Here is a 12,071-nt window from a genome sequence, read left to right on the forward strand (position 1 = left end):
ACACCCCCCAGAATACCCCTCGCCCCCCACAGCAGTGTGTCCACGCAGCACAGAATTAAAACGTGGGACTTAATTGTTCATTTGAGAGACGGATTCAACCAGCTGGTCTGTTCTGGTCTAGGAGGTGTGCTTTATAGCAGCCACTGTGGAGCATCTTTAACACAGAAGCACCGCACGTGGCAGTGGAGCATGTGTCCGACCGTCCCGAGTGCCGCTAAAGCCCGGGCGCCGCCCCAGCTGCTCACGTCTGGACAGAAGCCGAGGGTGGGCAGGACGGCGCTCCACTGGCGGGGGCCTCACGCCTACCTGGGGCCTGGCCTTTTCCTTCCCCTTCTGCCTGGCCAGTCAGCCCTGCTCTAAGGGGCCGCGAGGGGGCCAAGGAGGGGACACTGGATGCGACCTTGGGGAGGCCCCGTGGTGTCCACCTGCTCAATTTGCCCGGCGCAGACCAACGTCACAGGCAGCCCTTGGAACAGGGATCGCGGGAACCACAGACGCCAGGTCCCCCCCCCCCCCCCACTGCCCCGAGTACCTCCGGGATGCCGGGTGCCCAGCTCTTCACTGCGACCTGTCCTGGTACCCGCGTGACCTCACCTTGTGAGCCTGTGTGCGCCTCACGAGGCGGCTTTCACCCTCAAGACACAGATGCACCCGAATGTTTTTATTCTGTTTCTTCCTCCTTCTTTGAAATGCCGATCATGAGCCACTAAATTAATTTCACGACCCACTAATGGAGTGACGACCTGCACTTTGAAAAGAGGTGATCTAGGAAATGCAAACGTCAGCATGTGCCTGGGGTCGGGGTTCTGCTTATCAGTTAATCAATTTATCACATGGATGTACGGGAGCCCCGAATGAGGGAACGGGGCTGGCGGGACCACACGGCCTGCGCCTGCCCTCAGGCAGCTCATGGTTTGCTGGGGACACAGAGGAGGGAGCAGCTGCGGTCCACGCAGAGAAGGGGGTGGGGCGTGACCAGGCAGGGGCGGGGTGACAGCCACTTCCGGACGTGGCCCTGGCTGCAGGGGCGCTTGGCTGAGACCCTGGCATCTGGGATGAATTAGCAGTCACGTGGCCAAGCAATCCTGAGGTGTCTTACAGCCCCCCTCATGGAAAACCAATTTATGCCAAAATGTGAAAGCCCACAGTGCCAATCTGCCATCTGTAAGAGGCCCGAGATGCAATCGTGGAAGGGGATTACGTGCTCCAATTATAAGGTGTTTGGGTCAAGAGCTCAAGTAAGCTTATAAGAAAGCTTTGAAAATAGGTCTCCGCAGGCCAGGGTCACCTCTGCAGACACTTGGGACGATGACAGAGCTCGCTGGTCCCCTAGGGTCATCTCAGCGGGATCTGCCAACCCAAGCACCCGGGGCCCACTTCCCCGCTGAGGATGTGACCCTGCGGGCCAGCACACAGGCAGGAGGTCACTGTCACCGAACACGTCCGGCCGCTCGGCCGTGTCTCCGAGTGTGATCGCCTCCCGCTGGGGGAGTGAAGGGGCTCTGAGCGGGTGCACCCCTCCCTGACCTGCCCCAGGTGTGGCGGGGCCTTCCTGCCTGGACCGTGGGCTTCTCCTGACGCACCTGTTCCAGAACCAGGCGCTCTCCAGGGCGGGCTGATCTCAGGATGCGCGCATCAGAGACTGTCTTCTCACCCGGAAGACGCGTGGGCCTTCTGCAGCGCCAAGGCCGCGTCTGAGTTGGGCAGACCCGGCAGATTCAAGCCCCACCTCCACGGCCCACTGACCCCCGGCCGTGGCCTCCCTCAGCCGCCCCAACTGCAGTTTTCACGGCTGGAAACCCGAGGTGATGGTTCTGAGCTCCGAGACCTGTGAGGCCGAAGGGAACCACTGTCTGCACCTTCTCAGCAAAGGTCTTAGAGCAACTTAAGGACCTGAGGCTGTGCTTGCAGGGAGAGGGCGCTAGGGCTGCCGAAGGTGCACCCTTTGCACGTAGAGGCCCCCCAGAACCTCCGAGGGGCGGGGGCGCAAGGCGCCGGGAGCCGGGAAGGGCTCGGGGGCTTGACGGGAGGAGACGCCCTGACTCACCGTGAGGAGACTGAGGGGTGCTGCCTGGGCCCCGCGGCCTGGAGGGCAGGCCTGACCCCGCAGCCATGCACAGCCAGGCCCGCCACAGAGGGTGGGTGGCCCGGATTCCCCTCCAAGCCTCACCTCCTGTGGGTGTTCATTCAAAAGACCCCCGACGCAGCGCCTCCCGCACCAGGGCTGGCCCAGGCCCCCTGGTCATCCACACGCTGACCCCGGGCCCCACGGATCTGGGGACGGTGGCCCCGGGGGTCCAGGGGTCTGCTTGTCCCCCAGTCTCCACCTTTCGGGAAACCTGGAGAGGTCAGCTGCTTCCTAGACGGTCGGGGAGGCAGCGGCCCCACCTCAGAGGCCCTTCCGCTCCGGGAGCAGGGAGGCAGGAGGCAGGAGGCAGGTAATGAGCTGGCACAACTGCTCACCTGCCAGGTGTGAGGACAGGTCCCTCGCTTCCGTGCTGCACGTGGATGAACAAGCATGGCCGACACTCAGACAAGCGCACAGCTGCGGCTTCAACGACTGGAGACCTGGGGGCCTTGGCTGCAGCCCAGCCCAGCGCTCCTCGTGGGCGGCCCCGCGCGGGACGGGCCCCCAGGCCTGCGAGGGGAGGCTGCAGCCACGGCCCCCCTGCCTGAACTCCCGCCAACACAAGAGGCCTCCGAGACATCCGAGGGGCTGCCTGGGTGCAGCCGGGGGCCCGCGTCTCCGCTTGACAGCCCCGTCCCCAGAATGTGCCCCCAGAGGCCTGGCTTGTCCCCACCCGACCTCCCTGCCGGCGATGGGACCAGGGCATCCGTGTCTCATCTGGGAGCAGCTACACCTAATTGGCCTCTTAAGGACGTTGCTGAAACAGCCCATCTGACTTCTGCAGCGGAGGCTGCAAGGGCAGGAAGGGGTGGGTTTTCCTCCAGACTAATTCCTGAGGGGCCGTGGCCCCCGCCTCTCTGCCGTGGATGCCAGGGGAGAATTTCCAGATCCTTCCACGAGACCCCAGACCTCCCTGACATAACGTCCCCCAGCATCGAGGCGGGAATTTTGGCCAGGAGCCATAGCCCACCCCAGTCCTCCACTGTCTACGTCAGCCTCGCGAGGAAGAGCCCGGATGAGGGGTGATAATTGGCTGGTTGAGTCCAACACTGTGCAGGCCCAGCCTACGGAGCACCAGAGCCGCCCCCTGGCCCCGGCCGGGCAGCCCCGCTCCCCTGGCCCACACCATCCCAGCCTGCGCTTAATGAGTTTTCCTTTGGGAAAGGAATCTCAGAGAAAACAGCCCCAGAGCCACTTTGCCACCCTCTGCCTCCCAGCCTGCGGGAGACCAGCCTGGGGAGCCCAGAGTCCACAACTGTCCCCCTCGGTGGGATCCAGGAGGGACAGAGGAACCCTCAGGGGCTCTCGGGGTCTCTGCTCCAAACAGCCACCATGCCTGCCTGGGGGGTAGGGGATGGCCTGGATGAGGCCCACGGCCCCTCCCCAATCCTTTTTTTTAAAGGCCCTTCGTTCTGAAGCCCTTCTGTGGGTTCTAACCTTCCCTCCAGCCTGGAGCTGGGAGTACATCACCCAGAAACAGGACAACTTCACCAGCAATCTCGTGTGGGCTGACCGGCCTGGAGGGGGTTCTGTCCAGCCTCTCGGGCCGCTGGGCCCTCAGTGACCGTGTGATGGGTCTGAGCAGCCCGGGGACAGACTGATCCGGCTGCAGAGCAGGGAGGTTCTGGAGGAGGAGGGCCTGGCAGCCTGTCCGTCTGTCCTGTCATCGCCAGTGTGGGGTGTACCCCCGCCCCAGTGTGCTCTGGTGCCTAAGGCTCCCGCACCCCCAGTACAGCCAGGGGGCCGCGTACGTACCGTGGTGGTCTTTATCCGCCCGCCGGGCTGCGTGCACGTCCAGCCTGACCGGTTGATCAACAAGTCACAGCCTTCCCCCTCCAGACAAGGGAGCATGTCACACCACTGCTTTGTTCTGATAATTCGTGCTGCGGAGAGAAGAGAGAGCTGTCAGCGCTGGCCTGGGGCATGAGCGGTTCCTACGCAGCCCGCTTCCCGGCACCGGAATTCAGGGATGGGACGGTCCAGTGGGCAGCGCCTGGTGTCAATCAGGGTGGCCTGGCCAGACTGCTGCCCCCTCCCTGGCCTCGCAGTCAGTCGCTCACTGCCCACCACCAGCTCTGCCATTGGCCACTCAGTAAGCAGTGACTGAGGGCGTTGGGGACAGTTTCAAGGACCTCCCTTCCCGGAGGCAACAATGTACTTCTCTCCTTTGTCTGGAATCCACGTGAGAGCCAGGAAAGACAGCGGCGGGCGGGGGGTGGGGGGGAGGTCTCCCGGTCAGGACCCCCCTCAGATGCAGTGGGGACTGCCCGTCTGCAGGCCGGAATCCTGGGGCCTGGGTGGGTGCTGGGAGGGAGGTGGGCAGGGGGAGGGTGGGGACTCCTGGCAGATCGTACGGAGGCCACGGCCCTCCCGGGGCCTCATCCACAAAGGGGACCCCCCCGAGGACGTCCCAGGGCTGGTGACATCAGGACTCGAGTCCTTGTCATTGTCAGGTGGGGTGGGGAAAGTAGACCCTGTGGCCGCTAAGCACTGATGACTCCAAACCCTGCTTCCAGGCAGAAGGGGGCTGCGTCTCTCTCTTCCTGGGAAACCCACCACCTTCCTGTGGCAGTGGCGGGAGGGCCTGGGAACCCATCAGTGACGGAGGGCGTGGAAGGAGGGACTTTGTGATGGAGAGAACACCGACTGTATGCATGGAACTGTTCAAGGAACCTGGGAACTACGGGTCGTTTTGAATTAGGACAGAGTGATGTGCGTCCTTTTTAAGGCAGATTCGACTGCTTTGGTGGCTGCAGCGGCCCCCATGGCCCCTCCCTGCTCTTCCTGCATCTTGAAACTCTTAATAACTTTTCAAGGATCCCAGCATTTCCACTTTGCAGGGGGGCCGCCCATCACGCCACCAGCCCTGCAGGCAGTTGACTGTCCCTACAAAGGCGACAGGGGACCTGGGAGGGGCCTCACCCCATGGGGGCCTGGGCCTTGGGGCCCCTGCAGGGGAGGGTGACTCGGTGAGTCTTAACAATGGGTGGACGGGGAGGTGGTCTGGAAAACAGACAAGGATGGCATCCCAGGCGACCTCTTGATGCCAATTCTGACAAACAAGCAGGAGCTGCCTGAGCACAGCGGGGAGTGTCCTGGGATCGATTGGTGGTGCCTGCCAAGGGCATAGCAGAGGGCCCTGTGGGTAGTGTGCTGCTCACCTGGACCCACACCACGCATCTCTCTACCCACAGCCAGCTGGTCATCCTGAGGCCGGCTCCTTTCTAGGCCGAGCTACGGACGGAACTGTGACCCCCGCCCCCTGCAGTCGTAGGATGAAGTCCTGACCCCAGAGTGGCTGGACTTGGAAACAGGGCCTTTACAGAAGTACCTGAGGTTAAATGAGGTCATAAGGGTGGGGCCTCACCCCACAGCATTGGTGCCCTTATAGGAACTGACCTCAGAGAGCTCAGCCTCTCCCACGTGGGACACAGTGCAGGCGGCCGTCTGTGGGCCAGGAGGGGGTCCCCACCAGGGGCGAGTCAGCTGCACCTGCATCGCACCCGCCTCGCCTCTGGACTTCGAGAAAATGAATTTCTGCTGTTTAAGACCTACAGCCTATGGTGCTTTGTGACCACAGCCTGAGCTAAGACGGCCCGGGAGACCTCACAGCATGGAAATGCCCCGCATCCAACTGAAGTCAGAGTGGAAAAACACCCCAGCTGAGCGTCAGTGCGGTTCCCACGGAAGAGGAGATGCGGCTCTGCTCTCAGGGCAGGCGTGGGGGACGGGCCGTCTCGCCGCCCAGAAACGTCTCTAGGCCACGGCAGGCCCGGCTCCAGCCGCACCTGTGCTCCACGCGGCGCTCCCAGGACCCGCGGGCCACAGGCGGCTGCATCCCCAGCACACCCCCTCGGGCCTCTTCCTCATCCGCTCCTCGTCCCCGCAGCAGCCCCGCCGTCCCTGGTGCACCACTTTGGTGACAGTAAATGACAACACAAAAAGCTCGTCGCACATCGACAAATGCAAACTGTAAACCCAGGAGGAAGCAACAGGATTGAAATACACACCCCGCCAATCCCCGGAAACCCTATGTGCATGGCTTAGAGACGGTCGTGATGAATTAAAGAAAGAAGGGAGGGTTTCTCTGGGATCAACCAGGACAGATGGCATGGGAGGGGGCTCAAGAGTGGCTAAAAAAGAATCTGGATCTGTGCTCCTGTCTGTCTCCTGGGCCACACCCAGGGAAATGCTGTCAGCGTACTGTGCCTGTCACCACGGAGGCGGGGCACCCAGACCCCAGCTGTGCCCAGGGAGCGGAGCCAAGAGCAAGAACGGGGCCTTCTCAGGTGACAGACCTGCCCTCCGCTGCAAGAGGGAAATGCAGCTCTGGCGGCAGGGAGGCCGAGGCGAGGCCCCACACAGAGAGACTGGAGCCATCCAGAAGGCCGCTGGCCCAGACCAGCGGGGCAGGGCAGCACGGGCAACGTCAGAGGCCTGGTTCTGAGACCCACGCCCCCCTGGCTAGTCTGCAGGACCAGACGACAGAGGAGGGACGGGCTCAATCCTGCGCTGCTGTACCAGCAGGGGACCTCGAGCCAGCGGTGCTTCCCGTGGGCTCCGTCCGCCCCGGGGAGCTTGGTGACCAAGGGCACAGAGGAGAAGCTGCAGGTGGAGTACCTGGCCCAGGGCTCGGCCAGTCCATGTGTAAAACACACATCCTTCATGGTCAGGGGAGGACAGAAGCCACTCTTGGCCGCTGACCGTGGGGCTGGAGACGGTAGACGGACGCTGGCAGAGACCGAGCCCGCCTCCAAGCATCCAAGGGGCTGGGGCGCCCGCTGGTCCCCTGAGGCTCCTCCCCCCAGGCCGCAGCTCAGCTCGGCTCCAGGCCCTCGGTCGAGGACACAGGCCCCGTGCCCCGTCCCCGAAGCACATGGGGTGTCACCAAGCCTTCATCCCCTCTGCTCTGTCCCACACGCAGTTCTAAGAGGCGGGGCGACGGCGGAGGGGGACATGCAGGCCCCATTCTCCTGGGGGAAGCCCCACAAACATCATGGGACAACGTTTGAGGGTCAGTCAGGAAGAGGGAGGAAAGCTGGAGGGGCAGGGTCCCGAGTGCCTTCACTAGGGGGAGGGGCGTAGGTCCTGCCCACGCTGCAGCCACAGAGCCTGGCCACACACGTTCACACACACGTACACACGTGTGCACATGTGCACATGCACAGGAAGGCAGAGGTCACGCAAATGCCCACGTGCAGGCACATGCACACACGTAAACACCCACAAAGGCATGCACACCACACCTACACGTGTGGAACAGCACACACGTGCACACCACGGACACACACACAGATATGCGCACTCGCTCACAGGCACACTCACTGCCATACTTGTGGGGCCACTTCACGGGCTGGCCTGGCACACGGCAGGCATGCGGGTGTGTCTGCAAAACAAACGGGCATACCTGCTGCCTGGCCACCGCCCTGTCCCCACCTGGCGTGGTGGCCTGGGCGGGCGGGTGCCGGCCCTGCGGAGGGCACTGGCCAGCCAGGCTGACCACACAGCGCCTTTTGTTGGCCGCGGGAGCTCGGCTCACCCAGCCCCGGCCCACTTCCTGCTGGGGGCGGACGGAGGCGCAGGGCTGGGCCACCACGTCCCAGGGACAAAGGGGCCTTTCGTGCCCACACGTCACCACCTCCTCTCCTCTGGCCCCAGCGTCATGGCAGCTCCCAGTGGGGGAGGGCGTCGCCCAGGGCTAGGGGTGCTGAGGGAGCGGTCCAGCCTGCATCTGTGTCACAACCACGGGGCCCTCGGCCCGTGCAGGCCAGGGGCGTGGATCTCCCGATGGCCGCATGCCCGGTGCCTGTCCCAGGCCTCGGGGCCCAGCGTGGACCAGCTCTGCCAGCTCGAGCCTTTGAGAGGAAGCAGAAGCCCCGGGACCTGGCCCGGCCCACACGCCTCTCCCTCCACCTCGCACGTACACACGCCCACGTGCACACACATCCACCATGTGTATGTGTGGACGTCGGCCTGCAGGGTCACCTGTCTCTCCAGCGGCCAGTGCTGGGGCCTTGGGATGCAGAGGCTGGGTCCCTTCTCTCCGAATCCCCCTCTGCGAGGACACCCGGGTGACTCCAGGCCCGGAGAGGCTCATTCCCAGCTGCCGCCTCCCCAGAAGGAAGCCGCCCCTGCAGCCCAGCTGCTCGTGAAGGACAGAACAGAAGGCCTCTCAGGACACAGAGAGCGCCGGGCCAACCTCTCAGGCAGGGAGGGGCCTGGCGTCTGGGAGGGGAGCAGGGCAGGGCCCAGGGCGTCCAGGGGGCTGAGAAGCTGGGGGCCCGGATGGGGTACAGGTCCTGGACACGACCGGACTGGTTCAGGTGGGTCTGGGTCAATCGGCTGAAGGGCTAATTTGCCAAAACTGTGGGGCAAACTGTGCCTGGAGTCGAAGACATATCCTGGCAGCTGCAGGGTGACAAGGGCCACAGAGGGGGCTGCGGGGACACAGCCAAGAGGAGACGGAGTGATGTGCATTCAAGGGACAGGACGGCTTTTCCCAAGTCCTGGGTGCTGCAGCCCACGAAGAACCCGAGGGAGGACCCTCAGGACAGGTGCGCTCCCCAGGGGTCCTAACGGGGACATAGCTCATCTGCCTTGGGGCCCTGCCTGGGGGACCAGCTCCTTCCTCCTTAAGAGACAGAAGAAGCCCGGCCCCTGTGGTCCCCGCTCTGAAGATCTGCCACTTGGGATCAGAGGGATTCGGGGCTAAATTCACTCAGATCTGACAGCCAGCGGAGAGAGGGGCCTTTGGTTGAGCTCATTTACACCCCAAAAAGCCAATGGTGCTTTACATGTGCAATTTCTCAGGCGCCTGCAAAACATTCAGAGTTGGTCTCAAACAGCAGAGACCAGCAGCATCTTTCTTCGGAAGGTCCATGAGACAAAGCTTTTTTTCTTATCTGCTCACATTTCCTGAGCCCTTGCCCTCACCAGGCCCCGTGAGGGCCTCTGGCTGGCTTAGCCCTGGAGCTGCAGGGTCCACCCTCCAGGGCCAATGCTCTGGAATTTTCCATCTCGGGAAAAAGACGACCCACGTGAGGCAGGAAAAACGCGGGAAGGGCCAGGACTGAAGGCAGAGCTGGAGGGCCTCAGAGTCCAGACTCGCCCTGTTCACAGGGGACACTTAGCGCTGTGGCTTCTCCCCAGTGCTCTCCTCGACCGGGCTAAGCGCCCCTATTTGATTCCTTTCAACCTTCCTGGTCAGCGTCCCGAGGAGGTACAGAGGGTCTGAGTGGACCCCAGTTCAATCAGCTCACCAGCCACGGGAGCCTCCTATGGCCAAGAGCCTGTGTGCCCAGCTGTTGACCCCGTGTGTGTGTTTGTGTATATGTGTGCGTGTGTGCACACACCTGTATGTTGTGTGTGCACGTGCACGCACAAGTGTTTGTGTGTGGGTGTGTGTGTCCCTGTGTGACGTCTGAAATTCTGTTCTAGTGACTGAGCTGCACGTATGTGGGAACCCTGCCGCCAGCAACACCCCTCTCCCCACCGTGATGCACATGATGCTGGGACCCCCCCCCCTTTGTTTACCAGCACAAACAAGCTCCAAAGATGTGGAAGCTAAGAAACGCACCCCAACGAGATGCCCTCGCCACCCCCAAACCTAAGGATTGGACAACCAGGACGACCTTGAAGCCACCCGGGGTCTGGTGGACAGCACGCCTTCTCAGACAGCAACTGCGGCGACCAGCACGCTGCTCGCTTGAGTCTGGACAGATGCACGGGGATCGCGGAGGCCATACCGCTCCGCTCAACGCCCGCACCCTTTGCTGCTCGTAAACTGCATGGTTCCCTTCGGAATAAACTGTTTCTTCATTTCCATTAACACATGAATCTGCTTACTTTACTCAACAGCTTGGAAAAATGAATCATCCAGAACAAAACCAGTGGGATTCCAGAAATCTCTGGCCACATTCTCAGATACGGTCATAAATGGACCTTGTCCGTCTGAGACGGGGAGGCCGCTGTCTCCGGCAGCATCTAACCCAGAAGTATCTGTCCCCAAAGTCCCCCGGATCTTGCTGGTGACAGAGGGGTGAGGTCACATCCACACCCATGAGGAAGCATATAGATATTAATTACACACACACACACGGGAGTCAAATATATCTGGGATGTATCAAGGGTTCTGGAAGAATCTACCGCATGAAGAGCTGACACAGGCCCTGAGGATGTAATCCAGAGGCTACTGCTGCAGGAAACGTTTCGAGGACCCCAGGAGGGCCCTGGGTTCTCATCTCTGTGCTTCTCAGGATGGCATGTTGAGGCCCCTCCTGGGAGCAGTTACCAGCAGGGGCAGGAAGGCCCATGGGGCTGGGAGGTCAGAGGGCACCCTGAGTAGCCCCCGAGCTATCCTTAGAGGACCTTCCCAGCAAGAGCCACTCTCAGGCCGTCCCTCCCTGGCAGCCTGGCCCCGGGGATGGGAGGAATCAGAGGAGTAGCGCTCTGGAGGAGGGCACAGCGATGGTGGAAGGACAGGTGAGCCCACGGGAGGCCCCGCCCGGCCTGGGTAGGGCCGGCAGCTGTGTGGAGATGACCCGGCACACCTGGGCCTCCCTGGCGGGCTCTGGTCTCCCCCTGACCCCACCAGGGGATCGGTGGCCTTGGGCTTGGGAAAACGCAAACAACCAGAGCATCTGCTGGGACACCCCCACGATTCCGGGAGAAATCCATTTTGCCCTTACACACCCAGGGCAGCTTCTGCATTTTACAAACTCCCATTTGAAACGTCAATGCCCAAACACACCAGGTGAGCACACCTGGCGGGACGGAGCAGGCCAGGTGGCTCCTGGGGGCTCTGAAGCAAGCTGCTGGGCCAGGCCAGGTGGCTCCTGGGGGCTCTGAAGCAAGCTGCTGGGCCGCGCAGGCAGCTGCTGACCATGGGGACTGGCTTGCTAGTTCTCACAGGGAGTCACATGCTCCTTCATCGATACACTGACTATTGGTTATTACTTATGAGGAATCAATTAGCCCGATCTTCACATCACACATGGGGACAAGGAAGCTCAGAGAGGTTAGGAGATTTCCACATTCACACAGCTGCCGGGAGGCGACGATGCGAGGGCTTGAGCCTGGTCAGCCTGACCAGGGTCCCCCATGCTCCCTGATTCCATGCGGCCGTGCGCAGGAACGGGCTCCCAGAGGCAGCAAGAGGATGAGCAGGCAGGGCCCGGCCAGCAGGAGAAACCAAGACTCGACCAGGGAGGGAGAGGCGGCCAGGGGGGCGTTCGGAGCTCGACCCCTTGGGGTCCGAGTCCCAGGGTTGTTCACAGCTGGGCCCTCAGGTCAGGCGCCTGCCCTCTCTGTGCCTCAGCTTTCTCACCTGTGGATGGGATGAAGGCCGCTGTGTCGGGGCAGGGTAGGGGGCTGATGCAAGGACAGAGCTGATGTAAGAGCCAGTCAGAACGGCCGCGGCTGAGGGAAAGCCCCCGCCCCACCACTGTTCATTCTCTCAGCATCATTATGGGCTAGGACAGCGCAAGGGAAGCTGTGGCGTGACATGCGCATGTCCCCCAGCACCAGGCTGCTCTGCTGCAGGCGGGTGGCTGGCCCTGCAGTTGGTGTGGGGCAGAGGCCTTCCGCGCCAGCATCCTGAGCTCTGGAGGCCAGCAAGCCCCAGACAGCACAGCCCCACCGAGGACCAGTGCCAGGGCCACTGAGGGGACAGGGAGGTGACCCTCCCCTGGGGCAGCCCCACCCCCCAGACTCTGTTAAAGGGCCCTTGTGTAGCTGCCGCCTGTCCCGTCCGTCTCCATCTCCGGGTCCGCTAGGCCCTCCACGCTGCTCCACAGCTACAACCCCAGCTGCACGGGACCAACTCAGGCCCCTTCCTGTGGTCCACCACGCTGTCCCGAGACGGGCATCTCTGCTGTTTGCACTTTCCAGCTTAGCTCTGCTATCAACACGCCTTTCCTCTTCTTTTGAATTATCTTCTCAGGAC

The 12,071-nt window shown here is 62.4% G+C and overlaps 1 protein-coding gene across 3 annotated transcripts in view; it reads right to left on the bottom strand.

Annotated features, from left to right (window-relative positions):
- Positions 1-12,071, bottom strand: part of TAFA5 (TAFA chemokine like family member 5) — a 209,781-nt gene that overhangs the window by 41,471 nt on the left and 156,239 nt on the right. For all 3 annotated transcript variants that reach the window (XM_057555873.1, XM_057555875.1, XM_057555874.1), the window contains exon 3: positions 3,884-4,011. In XM_057555873.1, the coding sequence (XP_057411856.1) occupies positions 3,884-4,011 (128 nt within the window). The remainder of the gene's footprint in view (positions 1-3,883; positions 4,012-12,071) is intronic.

This window comes from Balaenoptera acutorostrata, chromosome 11 (genome assembly GCF_949987535.1).
Source record: "Balaenoptera acutorostrata chromosome 11, mBalAcu1.1, whole genome shotgun sequence".
Classification (NCBI taxonomy): domain Eukaryota; kingdom Metazoa; phylum Chordata; class Mammalia; order Artiodactyla; family Balaenopteridae; genus Balaenoptera; species Balaenoptera acutorostrata.